This window comes from Heloderma suspectum, chromosome 7 (genome assembly GCF_057233095.1).
Source record: "Heloderma suspectum isolate Gila_16-S chromosome 7, 16-S_ref, whole genome shotgun sequence".
Lineage (NCBI taxonomy): Eukaryota > Metazoa > Chordata > Lepidosauria > Squamata > Helodermatidae > Heloderma > Heloderma suspectum.
Window position 1 is genome coordinate 43015001 of NC_139464.1, and position 18117 is coordinate 43033117.

General features: G+C 46.6%; 1 protein-coding gene across 1 annotated transcript in view; it reads right to left on the minus strand.

Moving 5' to 3' along the window:
• The window catches only part of BAIAP2L2 (BAR/IMD domain containing adaptor protein 2 like 2), a 36036-nt gene that overhangs the window by 8122 nt on the left and 9797 nt on the right, over positions 1–18117 (minus strand). The window contains exons 5-11 of the mRNA XM_084809798.1: positions 15028–15144; positions 14292–14438; positions 12776–12916; positions 11130–11268; positions 10116–10356; positions 7956–8027; positions 6150–6333 (exon numbers count right to left, since the gene is read on the minus strand). Of these exons, the coding sequence (XP_084665924.1) occupies positions 6150–6333; positions 7956–8027; positions 10116–10356; positions 11130–11268; positions 12776–12916; positions 14292–14438; positions 15028–15144 (1041 nt within the window). The remainder of the gene's footprint in view (positions 1–6149; positions 6334–7955; positions 8028–10115; positions 10357–11129; positions 11269–12775; positions 12917–14291; positions 14439–15027; positions 15145–18117) is intronic.

Below are 18117 nucleotides of genomic sequence, written 5' to 3' on the forward strand. Positions count from 1 at the left end.
CCACCAGCATTTCAGGCTGTTCCGGAAGTGAATGCCACACTAATGCTTCCTTGCATCTGACTTGCACAAAACAATCGTGCAGACAAGGCTTGAGAATACCATATATGCACACTCAAAATACTGCTAATCCCCAAATGCGGAGAACGCAACTTCCTTTCTCGAGTGCAGAGGGGGCCTTGTTTTCACCAACCCTGAAACAGGTTGGCTAAAAATATTGCAAGAGGCTGATTAAAAATATTTCAAGAGGGTTTTTGATATGAGTTTAAATGAGAAGATTTTTTTTACGTGTGTGTGTGTGTTTAGGGCAGGGGGATTATAACAACTATGAGGTGGTAAATACAGTGGAAAATTTTGTGTAGAGGTACAAGAAGTTTCCATTGAAGCCTCATGTGAAAGGTGCTGAAGTAACCACCACTCCTGCGGATTTCCCATTCTGAATCACCATTTCAAAGTTTCTTTCTAGGAAGAAAACAGCTAGATGGGTTTCCTTAGATAGTTCTATGCATAATGTGTATTTGAACCCTCAAAGGCTAAACAGATAATTATATATTGTAAGAAGCCTAAATTGCAATGCTATGCACACTTTCCTGAGAGCAAGCCCCATTGAACACAGTGGGCCTTGCTTCAGAGTAAACATGTATAGGACTGTGCTGTTAGTCTAATAAAAGTAACTGAACTCACTTGCAAAGGCTGCAGTATCCTTCATAGGTCTGTCCTTTTCTTAAGCATGGAAATTCCTTACTACATTCCTTTTTGTTTACGGTTGGGTGTACCCTGCGCTTCCATGGCTAACTCTGACCTCATGTACCATTTCAGGCCATGGGATCTGTTGATGCCCTGCATTGTAGCCTGGGTTGCAGAGATCTGCTATGGATCAGATCTTGAGCAGAATTCAGGTTAGGTCAGGTTTCTCAGGTAAGCAAGCCAGGATAAGATCAACACCATGGAAAGCTCTGAGTGGTGCCAGGGCTGGAAGCCAGAAAGGATTGTCTGTATGCTGCTCCAACAAGGAGCAGAGCAAGACTGAGACTAAAATAGGAGTTTGGCTGCATTAGGCTGGCTGGCCCCACCTCCCTACTGACTGAGGCTTGGTCCCTTATAGGGCCTGGCCTGTTTTAACAATGTCAGTCTGCGGTGACATAGAAGTGGATGAGGTATGCTAATGTCCTCATGGCCTGAGTCCTCAGAGTCTAAGGATGGTAATGTTAACTCCTCTGGATTCAGGGGAGCTGACTCTGGGGTCTGTTGGGGAACTGGGTCCTGGGGAGGTGGAAGCCTGATGACATCTTTCTGTGGCCCAGTTGGCTCCCTGAACCATTAATTCTGGTGCCTCTTCTTCTGAGGACAAAGGGTTGGGGATCCTCTGAGGATGAGGGTTTGGTGTCTTGGTCCATGACATCTCATTTATTGGGGGGATAGAGGACAGGTATTTCCCCTTGGACAGAATCACTGGCACTCAGGGATGTCCTTCTGTCCTAGGCTTTTTCTTATTTTCCTTGTCTCTGCATATGATCTTTCCTCTGAGGGGGTCATGCCTTTTGTTCATAGTTTACAGCAGGGGCCTCCAAACATTTTGGACTGATGGGCACATTAGTATTTTGAAAAAAATGTCATGGGCACTATCACAAAATAGCTATGCCATGGGGGTATCCATTAACGAAATGGCTGCCATGGGGGTGCAGCCAGTCACAAAACACTCATTCAACAGCCTCTGGGCCCATGTGGAGCCCAGAGGCATTCTGGGGAAAGGAAATTAAGAGGATGGATGGCTGCAAGCCAGGTACTTCACTCTGCAACTGCCCCAAAACACAACTTAATGGAAAAAATTAAGACCAGGAGGGGCAGGAGACCTTAATGGACACCAAGAGAAGTATTTGTGGGCTGCACCGTGTTGGAGACCCCAGGTCTATATGTCTGCTTTTTTTTTTTAGTTACTTTTGAAGGTTAGCATGACTCAGTTGTATACATTCCTAAACTGGAGGGGACACCCCACAGGAGAAGAGGAAGAAGCCTCTAGAAAGTTCTTCCTGCTGAGATGGATTGAAGGAATCACTCATGTGAGGATGCCCTCCTCCAATGTGAGTAGAAAAGACCTTCGCCAGTCTTCGTTTGTTGTCATCATTTTATCATCCAGGATTTCTTAGTTGTCCAGCTGGCAACCCTAACAGGAGACAGCTTGTCTGAAAACAGGAGTCGTGTCAAAATCCTCCCCATCCACACAGATGTTGAAAGCTTACATAACAGGAAGAAATCCAGGTTTTCCATGTGAGGAGAGATTTGGGCCTGGGAACACTTGAGTAACACCCAACACATCCAAGGCTGTGTTCACACGAACATTAATGAACAGCAGCAGGTACATTGGAAGTGGTTTTCCCAGAGGCTTTCTTTGGTGTGATCCTATGTTATACAAGTTTAATTTGAGTATTTGTGATCAGCAGGATAGTGGAGGAGGAAATGCAGAGGAGCACAGCTCCAGGACCTTTTTCAGCTCAGGAGCACTGACATAGTCTGCTGGACCGCAAAGTTAATTGACAGACCCTCCTTCATTTGGCAAGTGAATGAACAAATACTTCATGCTAGCTGTTTGAGTGGGCAAGATTGTACTTCTTTGCAAGAATGTTTGTAATTAAGAGCTAAAGTATGCATTTCAGCTGACTTTGGTTAAAAACTCAGTGTTTTCTGCAAATTAGACCTATGCAGTCAGAAACAAGCAGCAGACACCTTAAGTTCCATGGAGCTGACTTCCAGGCATCTATGCACAGAATTGCACTCAAGTCCCGTAAACTTGCTTGTGAGATTCTAGTAGTGGTGGTGAGTTTTCTTGTGTGGATGTTTTGGTTTTATGACGGAGTTTTTAACCAGAGTGTTTTCTCCTTGGGGTATAAATAATAGAAAAGCAGCATATGGCTATATGGCGATATGGATATAAATGTAGACTACGGATTCTCCTTGAGGGACTGTGGCTATGGGGCAGCCTTCCCCAACCTGGTGCCCACCAGCTGATCTGGACTATAACTCCCACCATCACTGACCACTGGCCATGCTAGCTGGGGTTGATGGGAGTTGTAGTCCAAGACATCTGGTGGGCACTAGCTTGGGGTAGGCTGTTATGGGGGTTGTCACGATGAGCTCCTACACTTCAAACATTTACTGCTGCACCACTGTTTGTAATACATATTGCCAGTCATGTATGCGAACATATAATGCCACATTGCACTGAGCTGGATCTTCCATCCATGTAACCTGATACCATTTACTCTGACTGGCTCTCCAGGACCATTAAACAAAGGTGTTTGGAGATATGTGCTCCACCACTGAGTAATAGCCTCAGCTCTAGCCGTTACTAGCCCTGTGCAGGCATCTGCCTGTTTGTGTCTAGGGCAAAAGTGGAGAGAGGGATGTGAACGTGAACATAAGGCTCGCCATCAATATCCTCACACTCCCTGCTGTCAAGGTAGACCTTTGTGCATTGAGCAAGAAGGTCTGTGAATGGCTGTGTTAGCATATTCAGCTGAAGGTGTTTACAGAGATTCCATGATCAGAGACCCTAATAGGGCAAAATTTGTGATCTTGGGATTTCTGTAAGCGCAAAAGTTGCTCACCCCTGTAAATCTAGACATGTAAATTAGCATAGGCAGATTTTATGTAACTCTGCATGCTGTTTGCCCCCTTTTTTGGTGATGCCTAAGTGGACCACCTGGTCACTTATAGCTTGCTCCTCAGGTCTACGGAGGCAGCCTAGGAGGGGAAGAGCAGGTCCTCCTCCTGTAACAATGTAGGATTTAAGTCATTAATTCTCTTTAAAGAGCAGCCTGTACCTTCCTCATGCCCACTTCTCTCTCAGGGGGAGCGACAAGGGAGTTAAAGAGCATAAACGCACTTGCGGTGTATTTGGTTAAACTGAAGTAACTGTTCGTGTGAACATGGCCTAACTTTCAATCCACAGCACACAGTAAAAATGGTGTTTCCCATTCCTAGAGGCTGGGAGTCTGCTTCCCTCTGACCACAGCACTAGCTTCTAGGCCTTGTATCCTTCAAGCCCCTTTGGAAGAGGCTCCCCCAAAGTGCCCAGCAGAGGAAGACAAGGACAGCATCTCCACCAGTTGGCTAGGCCCCACCCACATCCATGTTCAACACTCAACATCCTACTGTTAGCAGAAAGAGCTGCTGCCCCGAAGCCACCAGAAATCAGGCTGGGATGTCATGGAGAAGAGGAGTGAGCTGAAGGGACCCTGGGAAGTGAAAGAGAGGTGACTTGAGACTCCCCCACTGGGATAGGAAAGCAGGCGACCATGGCTGGTATGGAGGAAGAGACAAGCCAAAAAGGGCTTTATCCTTTGAGTTTGAGAGTGGCTAATATCAACTGAAAGAGAGGAACAGCTCTGAGGAGGCCAGGTCTAACCCCAGACTGAGGACGATTGAGAGCAGATATAACGTGAGGAACTGAAGAAACACCAAGAGGCTTCAGCTATCTAGGGCAGCCTTCCCCAATCTGGCACCCTCCAGATGTGTCAGACTGCAGTCCCCATAATTCCCAGCCACTACAGCCAATGGCCATGATATATTCCCTAGACAGATAGCCAATAGCCATGCTGGCTGAGAATTATGGGAGTTGCAGTCCAACATATCCAGAGGGCACCAAACTGAGGAAGGCTCTTCTAGGAAATCTGTCAGAGGGCTTCCAGAGGGGGAGAATGTTAACTAAGAATTGGAGGGAAATTCCTTGCCCACTTAGAGCCAAACTAGACATGACATTAATCAAGTATGTGAGTGCAATATTAAGGAAGGGAAGCCTCTTTTGGGTTAAATTCTCCCTCCCCACCACTTGCAGTCCTGCTGCTGCTTGGGGGTCCCTGCAGCTACTATTTCCATTCTTTTTTCTTTTTAACCATGCAGGTTGTCTAGTTTGGCCCTAATCTTTGCAGTGAAGTTCAAACAGTGCAAGGAAGGGCTGGTGCAAAAACAACAACAAAAAAGTATTATTCTAGGACAGTTATTCTCTGTTTTCGGGATTTATTGCCTATTTAGGAATCATGCGCATTCCTCTCACCACATGCCTCTCAGCAACACATCTCCCGACATCCGGCCTGCCATACAGACCCAAATGCTGATATTAGCTAGTCACGGGGAACTCCATGTAGCCCAAGACATTTTGTTCCCCAAGGCAGAACAGTAAGCGCCACCCCCCTTCCCAAGTCAAGGTATATAGTACCTAAGACCAGTTATTTTGGCACCTGAGGCAGAAAATCCCATCAGAGCCTCTTTCCCCATTCCTGGCATTAAAAAATACAATACAAAGTATTATAAACGTTAATTAAATAATTAACCATTTGCTGCCCTTTCATGATGCCCCAAATCAGCTGCTTAAGGCAACTCCCTCAGTCAACCTAATGGTAGGGCCGGCCCTATGTTTACCCAACAGCCTCTCCCTGGATGGGAGGGCAGGGGAGTGGCTGGAAAAGCCTCACTGCGCTTACAGCAGAAACTAAGCAACCTCTCCCTGGTGTGAGATAACTTCCTTGCTCGCACCGTCCATCATCCTGAGGAGCTGGACAACAACCTCAGCACCAGGCTAGCTGGAAAGGTCTGCTGCTGGAGGGAGAAGAGAATGGAGCTTCCCACTCCGTAGCTGGAGGTGGACACCTGATTCATACCACATGGTAGCTACCAAACCCACCCATCCCGTCCACTTCTACTTGGTCCAATTCAACGTATGCAAAGGCGAAATATGATGACTGCACAGCTCATATATTTACTTTCCATACCTATGTGACTCCAATAAAGAGGAGTAACCATATAATCTGAGTGAACACATCATTGGCCCTGTTGCCATCTGGAGCTCAATTGCCAGCTGCTACATCACCAGGGCATCATATGAATTGGACCTGAGCTAGCCCCTTTGCCCAGAACTATCAGCAAGCTCTCTGTAGGCCCATTGCCAATCCAGATCTATTGTTCTAGGGCAGCCTTCTCCAACTTGGGCTCTCCAGATGTGTTAGACTATGACTCCCAGAATCTCGCTGGGGGATTCTAGGAGTTGTAGTCCAACACATGTAGAGGGCACCAGGATGGGGAAGGCTGTTCTAGGGGCAAGTCTATTATCCCCAGAGGTTTTCCCAAACACCTAAAAGGTCATCACAAACTCTTACCTTGGCATCTGTGGTGCTTGCAGCACTGACTGTACTACTACGACGGCTGCCTGCCCCCAGCAGAGCAGGAGAAGGACTTGGTGATTGAGTTCTGCTGGGGCTGTGCCTGTAATCACCCACAGATGGGACACTGGGCCGATCCAGAAGGTCATCTATGCTATGACTGCTCCGCAGAGGAAATGGTCTAAACAAGAGGGAAAGGAAAGGATGACAAAAGAGCAGAAATGGGGAAAGACATAAGGAGGTAAACATGTTTATTTTATTTGGTTTTAGCTTTAAAGCTCCTGTCATGTAATGGTGGCATACACGGATTTCTTCCCCCAACCCCTCCATTGTATCCTCACAATGACCCTGTGAGGTAGGTTAGGGCTGAGAGATAGTGACTGTCGCATCATCATCCAGTGAGCTTCAGGGCTGAGTGAGGATTTGAACCTGGGTCTTTCCTGTCTTAGTCTGACAGTATAACTACTACCCACTGGGTGCTCTCCAGATGTGTTGACTACAACACACACATACAGACACTGTCAGGGTTCGCCTTATCACCTGGACCCCCTGAGCAACTCCTTAAGGATCTCTTGCCTCCTTAAGAGTCCCACCTTCCTTCTTTTACCTTTACCTTCCCCTATACATGGGGTATAGACTGAAGGCATGGGGTGACTGACACTCTAGACACAGGGTTTAACCACAACAGTTTACAGGTAAACTTAAAGCTAATAAATCACAACTAAAGGTATTTACACAACAGAGCTGAGTGATACAAAAGGCCTTAAGAGAAAACAAAAGTTGCAAAACGCAAGTTCCTTTACCCTAGCTGCACTTAGACTTCTTCAGGCTGCTTCTTTCTGCTCCTTCTCCGTGCTCTGCTCTTTCTGACTCTCTTGCTCTCTTGATATACCCTCCTCCCACAAAACTGAAGTACTGCTTCAAACCTGAAGAAACAAAACTTAACTGGGGAAATGAAACTGAAACCTAACAGAAGAAATGAAACTACTCCTCTCAGGGATACCTCCTCCCAGCAAAAAAAACCCAGGCCTCTAAGCCTGACCGTTTTTCCCTTTTGTCTCTGTAGACCTCAAACCTTCACACACACACACACACACACACACCAATTATCCACTAAAAATTGCCCTCTCTCTTTCTCCAAGCTGTTTTTCCCTTCCCTTGTCACATATATTGGCCAGTTCTATTCTAGGAATGCTTCCAGACAGAGGGGTGCTAGCACTAACAGTCTGCAGGCATTGTCCAACTACTCTGTCTTTTCGTTCTTAATGGATTTTCCACAGTAAGTAAAAAGATGGAAGCAGTGTTGCTAAAAACACAGGAAGACTACACGTGGATGATGACATCATCTGGAGCCCGTATAAAACTCTGTGATTTATGGCAAATTAAAAGCCTCACCCAAGATTAATTAACTGGAAGTCCATATTTGGCTTGGGATGATCTTTGATTTCTAAGACCACTTCATATGCCCTGGGTCACCGAGGTCCCTCCCTCTTCCCAATCCACAGGCTGCATCACCCCTCCAAACCTGTAATCCTGCTCCCTCCAGTTGTACACTCCTGGCCATCATCCTCTTCCTTCTTCATCCACCGCTTTGCTCCCCTCTTGCAGACCTAGCCTAAGCCATACTTCTGCCTACAACTATATTGAGGACCAATGGCAGCTGACTGCTTTCCCACTAATGTTCAGAAGCATCCCATCAGCCCAAACGATGGGCCAGTCCTTGCACTGAACAAGATTTCACATGAGAACATAAGGAACAGAGCATACAGAGTTCACCACTGATATAACTCAGGTTCACAGTACCTGGGGGCTGTCTCCTCAGGGTCTCTCACCATCTCTAGGGGCTTCACAAAAGCTTCAGGAAACCAGCCGCTCCTAAAACCAAAGGCACATGGCAACATCACCCATCTTTTATGAACACAATCACCAAAGCAATGGTATAGTGCAGCCAGGGTTCACAGGGAGGCAGCACCGGCATTTTTTTTTATTAGCAGGGACATTGACCTCATCTGCCACGCCCCTCAAAATTCCCCTTTCCCTCTGAGCTTAGCTGCCTGTAATTCTCACAGTAGCTGGTGGAAATGAATTTTACCAGCAACAGTATTGTTCCCTGTTGTAATGCAAGTATTTTGGGGTGGCTTTGTCTTGAATGGGCAATTGATTTATTAGCTTTACAAAAGACATTCTCCTGGTGGAGATGAAAACTGCTAGAAATGGTTTCTTGATATGGATCAATGCAGCTGCCTGAAATTGTGGACTCCCCTTGGGGGCGTGGCTGTGGAGACTGTCACTTCAAAATGTACCATGGCACCACTGCACCCAACCCCTTATTGTGGGACATTAACTCCTTGAATTCCATGTACTGGGCATGGGATCAGAAGCCTACATTGCTCAACAGTATTACCCCATGACCCTTGTCCCTCTCCACTTAAAATATGACAAGCCTTGTGCTTAAAACACATAAAGGGACACATAAATGACAAATAATTAGGGGAGGGGCTGTGGCTCAGTGGTAGAGCACCTGCTTTGCATGCAAAAGGTCCCAGGTTCGATCCCCGGCATCTCCAGGTATGACTGGGACAAAAAACCCTGCCTGAAACCCTGGGGAGATGCTGCCAGTCAGTGTCAAGAATACTGGGCTAGATGGACCAATGGTCTGAGTCGGTATAAGGCAGCTTCCTATGTTCCTATGATTGGGAGAAGCCACACTGTATTTCTGAATGCAATTGCCCATTCTGGCAAGCAGCCGTTATGTTTTAACATGAGAAGCACCACTGTACTGATAAGAAAGAATTTGGTTTCACATCTCCTTTAAAAAGAACAGTGTGAACTTAGTTGAAACATGACAAGACCATTCATTCAGTACTGCTTCCAGAAAACTCCTGAGTTTAGATCCTTAATAGAGCAACTCCAGATGTTTCCCCTGCCCTCCCCCCTGCCTGCAAAGTAAGGTAAGATCCAAAATGGTTCAGATGATTGCTTTTACCAAACCAATTGCATGAGTCGGCCAGGGCAGGACAAAAAGCTTTTGTGTCCCACGGCCATTCCCTGTGTGGCCCCAAAAGTGAGAAGAACCTCACCACACACTTTCCCCCACACTACTCCATCTCCACTCCCACCCCAGTGAACCTTAGATCTCAGGGGCCATGAGATGTGGGGGTGGGAGAAAGAGTGAGTGTGTGAGCACATAAGTGCAGCCCCCAGCCCCCCAGCCAACACTGGATGTGGCCCTTGGGGCAGAAATGATTGTGCACCTCTTGTCTAGATGCAAGAGAAGGCCTGGGAATCAGCAGAAACTGACATTCATCCGTAGACCTGTAACGGCGAAATAAAATCAGCGAAGCTTGTACGCCTCTTCAGGTGGTCCAGTGAAAGCTCATGTCTTAGCCAGGTTGGATTTGGATTGTTTTTAGTTCTTGAAAAGCTCCCAGCCCAAATTTAAAATGGAACTGATTCATTTGGGAAAACTGGGCAGCTTACTGGCTCAGTCTGGGGTGAGATAGTTGCAAACAAGTATTCGTAAGTATTTACAGATCAAATATGCCCCCATCCCACAAGAGGGGAGTGGTACAAGGGCAAATTGTCACTGGCTCTCCCTTTTGCTACAAGGGGCCCTCTGAGGCTAGAGCAGCCTTCCTCAGTCTGGTGCTCTCCAGAGATTGTGGACTACAACTCCCAGTATCCCTGACCATTGGCCAGGCTGGCTGGGGCTGATGGGAGATGAGGTCCAAAACATACGGAGGGCACCAGGCTGGGGAAAGCTGGAATAGAGGATAAAATGCATTATGAGTATGATTTGAACCAGCCCTCTGGTTAAGCCCTCAGTTCAAGAAGAGTCGACTTGGGTCAGCATAAATTCAAAACGATGACACGAGTCTCACTAAATGATCTGAACCCTTTTAAGGTGAGGACCTCCTCGACCTAAATCAGTTCAATTATAGATACCTCTCTGAGCAGACTTACGTGGATGTGCCTTCCAGTTTCCCATAGAGCCAGCCATTCTGTGCTTCTGGTATCAGCACGGTGACTATATCTCCAAGGCCGAATTGCAGAAGGGTCTGGTTGGAACTAGCAGCGTGGGGCGCTATCGCCTCAACCTTCAGCACACTGTTGCTGTTCTCCTCCTTGCCCCCTGCCTCTGCTCTTCCTGCTGCCTGCTCTCCAAAGGAGCTGGAGCGAGAACGTTGCCCAGTGGAAAGGGAGCCTGCAAGATATGGAGAGAGGGAGAAGTTGTTAGCCAGGTCATTGTGCCATGGGTGGAAAATCCCAGCTTTGCTGGAGAAGTGGGAGAAATTCCACAGAGAAATCCCACTTGCTGCCTTCAGTTCTCTCTCTATGGGTTATATCTAATGCTGTCCATCCTCCAGCAGAACATAAACTGTTGCCCCCTCCCACACACACCCCCTCCACAAATCTGCTCCAGACGGTTGGGAGGGGACAACTGTCTGGAGCAGATTTGAGGGGTGGAGAGCCAGGGGAGGTTGCGTCGTGAGAGCACAAGTCCACTTGCATAATGTTGGAAGGGCCCCTGTGGGTGGGATCACTTGTCATATTTGTTCATATTAATTGCTTTTATCTATCCCACCTTTCCTCCAAGGAGATCAAGGCAGCCTACATGATTCTCCCTCTTCCCCATGTTATCTTCACTGCAACGTTGTGAGGTAGGTTAGGCTGGGAGATAGTCACTGGTCCAAAGCAAGCTTCATGGCTGAGTGGGGATTTGAACCTGAGTCTCCCGGGTCCTAATCCAACACTTTTAACTACTACACTACACTGCACCAATACTCAGACCCCATGTTCATCTGGGTCCAAGTTTCATCACTGCCTGGAATGAAATGAAGTGCCTCATATCATATGGATATATAACAGGAACCCGAAGACGTTTTAGGAAAATGTTTCTCAGTGGAGACGATTAATCTACTGCTAGAAGGGATATACTGCTGCCTGATGATTCTCACCTCCCCTGAACTATCTTACCAACAGAGGGAGTTCTTGGCAGACCTCTTCTTCTTGGTTCTGGATAAGAGGAAGGCAGGATTTCTGCCATCTCCTGGAGAAAGGGGCTGGAACTACGTCCTGCCACCACTGAACTGAAATCACCCATAGGCCTCTGGGGCTGCAACAAAACAATGAAAGCAAGAGTGAGCATTTCATGGAAATGATCCTTTGGGGCAGTCCATAGGTCTTCTGAAGACATTTTGCTATCCCATCTGTCACAGTCTAGGCTGGGGGATTTAGGATAATCCCCCAATTCCCTGTATACTGGAACTTACTGCACATCCTCAGAGTAAGTAATCAGGTAGTGACATGGAAAACCAATGCACACAACCAAATTTACTGCCATGGAAGGCTCAAAGCAGGGGTGTCCAAACTTTTTTGTGGTGGTGGGCTTCACTGGTTCTTGAAGAACCTTTGGGGGGCCACATGAGTGGACCAGCCGGTGGTGGGTGGGGCCAGGACACCCACCCATTCATACAAACACCACTTACACAGCCTCCCCTAATAGCAGCAGGGAAACAGTGATCTTGCCTGCAAAGATCATTGGGGGGCAGGGAGGAGGTTAAAGCTCCTCCCCACCATTCCAGCACTGTTGATCAGGTTCTTTCTCTAGACAATGGGTGCGTGTGTGACTCTACTTTTTCTTGATAGCATAACTCCATAAACATCCATCACAGCAAGTTTACTCATTGGTTGAAAATACTGAAAGGCAGGAGCAGGTCATTTCTCACAAAGCAATTGGTTAGAATGGTGCCTGAAAATGTTGTCCTGTGTCTCTCATTCTACAAGGGCTAGAGACTTCTTTGTTGTTTTAAAGGGACCCCCTGCTGGTTCCAGGCCTGGTACAGCCAGTTCACCTATATACTCCACTCTTGGCAGATCTAGAAAGGCCTTGACACCCACTTCTCTAACCACTAGATATCCTGCTCCTGGATCTATTGCTAATCAACTTAATTGGGTGACTGAATTCTAGTTTCAGGAGTGAGGGAGTAAAAATTCTCACTATCCAATTCTCTCCACACCATGCATAATATTATTAATCTCTATCATGTTACCTCTTGGTCCTCTTTTTCCCAAATTAAAAAGCCCCAAACGTCCCTTGTTCATTTTGGTTGTCCATTTCTGCACCTTTTCCAGGTTCTGGATATTCTTTTTGAGACCAACCAACCAGTCATAGGGTGGCTATGTGTCCTACTTTACAGTGGACAGCCCTCTCTTTGAAGGGCTGATGAAGTCCAGTTGTTGAAAGAGAAAGAACCATCAGAAGAAGGAAGAGTAGGGAAAAGGATGAGATGCTAACTTGAAGATGCCCATCAAGTTAGCATCTAGACAACAGAAGAAGCAGGCACAGAATTCATCTCATCAGTCTTTCCCTACCATGGTGAGATATATTGTATCCCTATTTAAATTATCTAAATGTGCATCTATACATATAAATTAACGCATGCAAATATTTAAGCAAATCTGCACCCTCTTTTGTCCTCTGTTTTGGCAACATGCATATGCCACCTTACTGCTGGATCCCAAAGGCTTTGTCTCCTGTCCTTGACCATGCTACCCTGAAGGTCACTCGTTTCAGGGATCTTTCCTCCCCAAGTGTCATTGGCTGCTTTCCTTTTCCTTACCATCTCGAAGTGGGCAGGAGTCAGATATCCAGATGGGTGACCCTGGCCATGGGGTGTGCTAAAGAAGTTCTGCATAGGATTGTGGGTGGCCTCCAACTGCTCCTTCCACAGCGGAGCCTTGGTTTGGATGATGGCGCAGGCCTGAGCAGAAGTAAAGAAAAGAATAACAGAGACTGGGAAGCACAATGATGGTTCCAGGGCACGGCCTAGAGGCACATGAGGCAGCCACCTTGCTGAAGCTAAGCAAGTCTTGGTCTAGTCAGTGTTTGGAAGGGAGACCACCTGGGAATCCAAAGTAGCCACCATGAGTTCCACGATGGAGGAAACATGGAATATAAATGCAATACTAAATAAATAAAATGAAAGGTGTAAGCCACAATTCATCCACAATGGTAGTGGATAACCACAGGTTTCAGCAGGGTGCCATGTGCTAAGGAAAACAAGGGTGGGGAACCTCTTCTACCATGAGGGCCAAATTCAATTTTGGCGAAGCTCTTGGCGACCGCATTTCAGTGGTAGGCAGGACCAAAGGCGAAAGGGGTGGGGCAAAAGTACCAGCATATTTTAGCTTAAACCTCTTACTGCCAGTGACTAAGCCTTGGGAGAGACACTTCACTGTTTTGAGGATGGGATAAAAACGTGCAGAAGCTGAAAAAAGACACCAAATTATTGGCAGTCAGAGAGAAAAGGGACGTGGCCATTTGGGGGGCCCCCAAGGCCTGAGATTCCTCACCCCTGCTTTAGAAGCCCCTAACAGATGAGGTCCCCTGTCATTTTCTCTCCCAAGTAAAGGTGTAAAATGTTCACCAGGCACAGTATTTAGGAGTTTTAGAAATCCCTTTTAAAAACAATTTCAAACTGAACCCCCAAATTATGCATTTGGAATTTATTAGGCAAACTGGACATTTATTTGGTTACAGTGGTTATTTTATTCATAGGTGTTTCGATTTTATTTTGCAAAACACCTGTGCATTTTTTTCCCCCTTTCAGTTCTTTTGCCAGGAACCAAATAAGGCCCAGGGCAAGAAAGGAGGGAATCAAAATTGAGGCAGAGAGGTCAGCCTGTAAGGAAGGAAAACTAGATATTATAAAGAGGGACTAGGGGATGAGTTCAGTAGAAAGGTCTCATAACTTGACGACAGGAATACAAACCTCCTTCCATTTCTCAGCTTTTACCAAAAAGAAAAGAAAAAAGAGTAACATGTTTCCCTGTTTTATCTGCTCTCCTGAGGGCTAGAAACATTATATTGTTTAAATCTGAAAGTGAGGGTGCTCAGGGTTCTGCAGGAGTTACCATAATCTGCTTTGACACTGTGAGTCTATGTGAACAGGGCCATGAACATGCTGAGCTTGTGGGTGTTGTCAGGGAACCACTGGTTCTCTTGCATTACTGAACCATCTCTCGCTTCGTCCCTCCTTTAATGTCAATGAAATAGTCACCAGCCCCAAAGCTGGACATGCCAATGCACATATTTCCCCTAATATTTCCCCCCATATTCCATCTCCCTCTCCTCACCCTTGTATAAAACTGGAGGAAGGTGCTGGAGAGTAGCTGGTGCTTCTCAGCGAGGAAGCGATAACGGCGTTTCTCTTCCAGTTCAGCAGCCCGTTGGCTCTCATTGACAAAAGCTTGCATCTCTGCATGCAAGTGCATCAAGGTCTCCTGGAGTTCAGGGGAAGAAGGAAAGGATTGGCATCAGCCAGCACACAAACAGGAAATGGCCATTAAGGCAGCCTCCCCCAACCTGGTGTGCCGCCCAGATATGTTGGTCTTGCTGGCTAGGAATGATAGGAGTTGCACTCCAACACATCTGGAGGGCTCCAGGTAGGAGAAAGCTGCATTAAGGCATCTCACCATCATTGGGGAACTTCCAGATCCTAGCTGTGTGACAAGTTTAATGCTTCTGTGCTTGCAGACAGATACCTAGTTCCATTTTCAGCCTGCAATATGAAAAAAATGCCCTTGTAGCTGTTGAAAAATTGATCCGACAAGGCAACAAACTAAACAGATGACCACTTCACTGTGCAGCCAGGCTTCACAACTGAAGCAGTAAGTACTCAAAGCCATCTAATGTGGGGGAGGAGCAGGGGGGGAGAGAGAAACAGAAGACCATTAAGTCCAGCATCTAAAATTATCTAGCTGGACCACTGTAACCACTACACCACTCTACTGTTTCTAAACACAGAGTTTGCCACTGCGAAACCCTTAACTCCTATTTGAATTTTCTTTTAGTATCCATATTATTCCCCACCTTCATCTCCTGGGTGTTCTTGTCTCGAGTTCTTTCCATTCTCCACAGATCCGACATGCATTTATCTACGTTGGTAGCTCTGCGTCGATATTCCTTCTCGTACCGCTGGTGACTGTCCTATGAGTGGCCACATAAAAAAAAAGACACACACCAGAAAGACAAGAGCCTGAGCTCCTTGGTGAAAAGAAGAAAAATGCCAACTCCCTGCACAAGCATCTGTTGAAATAAATTTTAATACATAACAACCAAGATAATAAGAGTCGAAAACAAGAAGGGAAGTGTGCAAAAAAACCCACCCCTGCAGTCTCTTTATGATGCTCAATTCTGGAATGGTGCAGCAGAAAGCACTGGGCTTCAGAACATTAAACAAATTAAAATAAATTAAAGATGGATTTTAAAAATGTGGTGGGAACCGGAAGAGAGTACTGTGCATCACAAGCGATGTCACAGGCACCCAGCTGATAGGAGTCCATGGCAGTCTTATACAGCCCAAATTATCACAACAGATTTGCCTTTTGGGAAGTAGGATCCGTGGGTGAGGGGAATACTTTTCACCAGTGGCTCAAATTTATGGTGTGGAGAGCCCAAAGAATGATGATATTTCCCACACTTAGCTAGGAGAATGTTAACTGGGTTCTGGAGTCAAAGAAGGGTGCTCCGTGGTAGAGCATATGCTTTGCATGCAGAAGATTCCAAATTCAAACTTCGGCATTCCTATTTAAATGGCCAGGTAGCAGGCGATGTCAAGATCTCTGCCAGTCTGCCAGACACTCTGGAGAGCTGTTTCCAGGTAGAGATGGGCTAGATCCAGCGGCGTACTGGAGCCAGGGTTCACAGGGATGCAGTACCCACACTTCTTGATTAGCAAGGATGCTGATGTCACCTGCCCCCCTGCCCCCCTAGGAGTTCTCTGTTTCCTCTGAGCTTAGCTGCAATGCTCACAGTAGCTGGGTGGAAATAAATTTTCCCAGCAAGCTATCCCTGCTGTGATGCAAAGTATTTTGGAGTGACTTGGTCTGGAATGGGCAATGAAGACCCATTAGCTTCCTAAAAGACCTGCTCCTGATGGAGGTAAAAATTCTAGAACTGATTTGTTGATATGGATTAACACAGCTGCCTGAATTTTTGGACTTTCATTCAGGGCATAGCTATGAGGACAGTCATGGGGGGTGTCTCCACCAGCAATTTACTCCAAGCTGGCTGTGTTTGGAGGTCGTTAGGGATACATGACGTAATGCCCATCCAGGAGCTTATCATGGAAAAAAACGAATTTCCTGAGACTGCTTAAAGTCTGATTCTTTTCCTCAAGTCGGGTTCTCTGTGGTATAATTGTTGTGTGCCCCAACCCCCGCATTGACCTCGGGTGTGCTCGCCCTGCCCAGGGGTGTGCCTTTCACTGTGACCCCAGTCACGGGGTGTTTCCTGTGTGTTTCTGTCCATGTGTTTCCCAACGCAAACATATGTGTCTCTACTCGACGCAAACATATGTGTCTCTACTCAAAAGTAACTCCCATTGCGGTCAATGAGGCTTGTCCCCTGAATGTGCACATCAGAATTCACAGAGATCCCCTCCAATTGAAACTGCACATTTTAAAGTACTAATTCCCTAAAGATCGTAAAGAGCTTTCTCGAAGCAGCAATTCTCCATTGTTTGGTTTATTGCCATTCCAAAGTAACTACTTCCACCTTCAGTCATCCTGATCCTGTGCAGCATCGGGTTAGAAAGGGGGCTGGTTTCCCCTGTGTGTCTTTCCCAGCACAAAGTGTGTCTACTCAGAAGTAACTCCCATTGTGCTCCATGAGGCTTTTAATTAAGAAGAAAGGGGGAGGAGCCTGGAGGGGGGGAGCCTCTCTTATTGGTTGAGCAGCCCCTGCCAGTCAGATGACATTCATTCTAATCCCCACCCCACCCCACCTGGAAGTATGTTCTGTGATTATGAAGCGACTTTTACTGCTGCGATGCAGTCACTCATGGAGCCCTGCCCAGACAAAAACCAGCTCCTTGAAAAATGCAGGTAGGCCACTCCTCCTTTCTCCTTCCGTTGTCATGGAGGCACCCTCATGATCTCCTGCACTTCAGAATTTACTACTACCCCACTGGCTAGAGCTGGACCAATGGTCTGATTCAGAATAGGGAACACTTCATGTACCCATTCTGCCCCAGCGCCGCTGTCCATTTCTAAAGCGGAGAATACCCCTGCATGAGGGATGGCTTATAGTTGCACATTTGTCACTCGGAAGGCTGGCTCGCCAGGTGATGCTTCTGTGAACGAGTCACCACAGATTAAACCACACACAGAGCTTGTGCATAATAAGCTGGCATCACCTCCAAGACAGTGCTGTTCAAGGCAGCAAAGTTCACACATTCCACTGTGAGACACCATGATGAAAAAAAGGAGAGTCACGTAACGTGCACGGAAGTGTGAACTGGCCTATCCTCATCCTCGGAATTTCTGAGCCTTAAGAGACACCATCTGCCTATGCCCAAACTTTTCTTCACAACCAATAAGAGTGCCATTTAGGAAGCCCACTGCTGCTCGCCCTTTTCAGAGCACAGATAATTTATTCCTCGGGTGCAACGTATATTTCTGTCCAGCTCACGAATTCTACACACTGAGTGACAGTTATTATAAATCGTTCAATGGGCCTGTGCACTACATGTGCAGGCCAAAGACAAAAAATGCTGGGTGTTTTTTTAAAGGTGGTGTATGACCACTTGACAACATTGCTATAATTATGAAATCTACAGCAAATGCTGTTAAAAGTATACTGCTTTTTTGCAGTGTGATATTGAGTACATCCATGAACAGGCCTTTAAGCATGCAATCCTATGCATGTTTAGACAGAAAAAAAAAAAAACCCTACAACTCCCAGCATTCCCCAGCCAGCATGGGAGTTGCTGGGAGTTGTAGGACATTTTCCTGCCTAAAAATGCATAGGGTTGCGCCCTTGACCCCCTGTGACTTTTGCTCCTGCAGAAATCAATTTGCCCCCATCCTTACTAAAATCTGAAATGCTGCCTCTGGGCTGAAGAGCTCTGAAAGCTGGCAACCGCACTGCGCTTTACTGGTAATCCAGCTCTGCACAGAA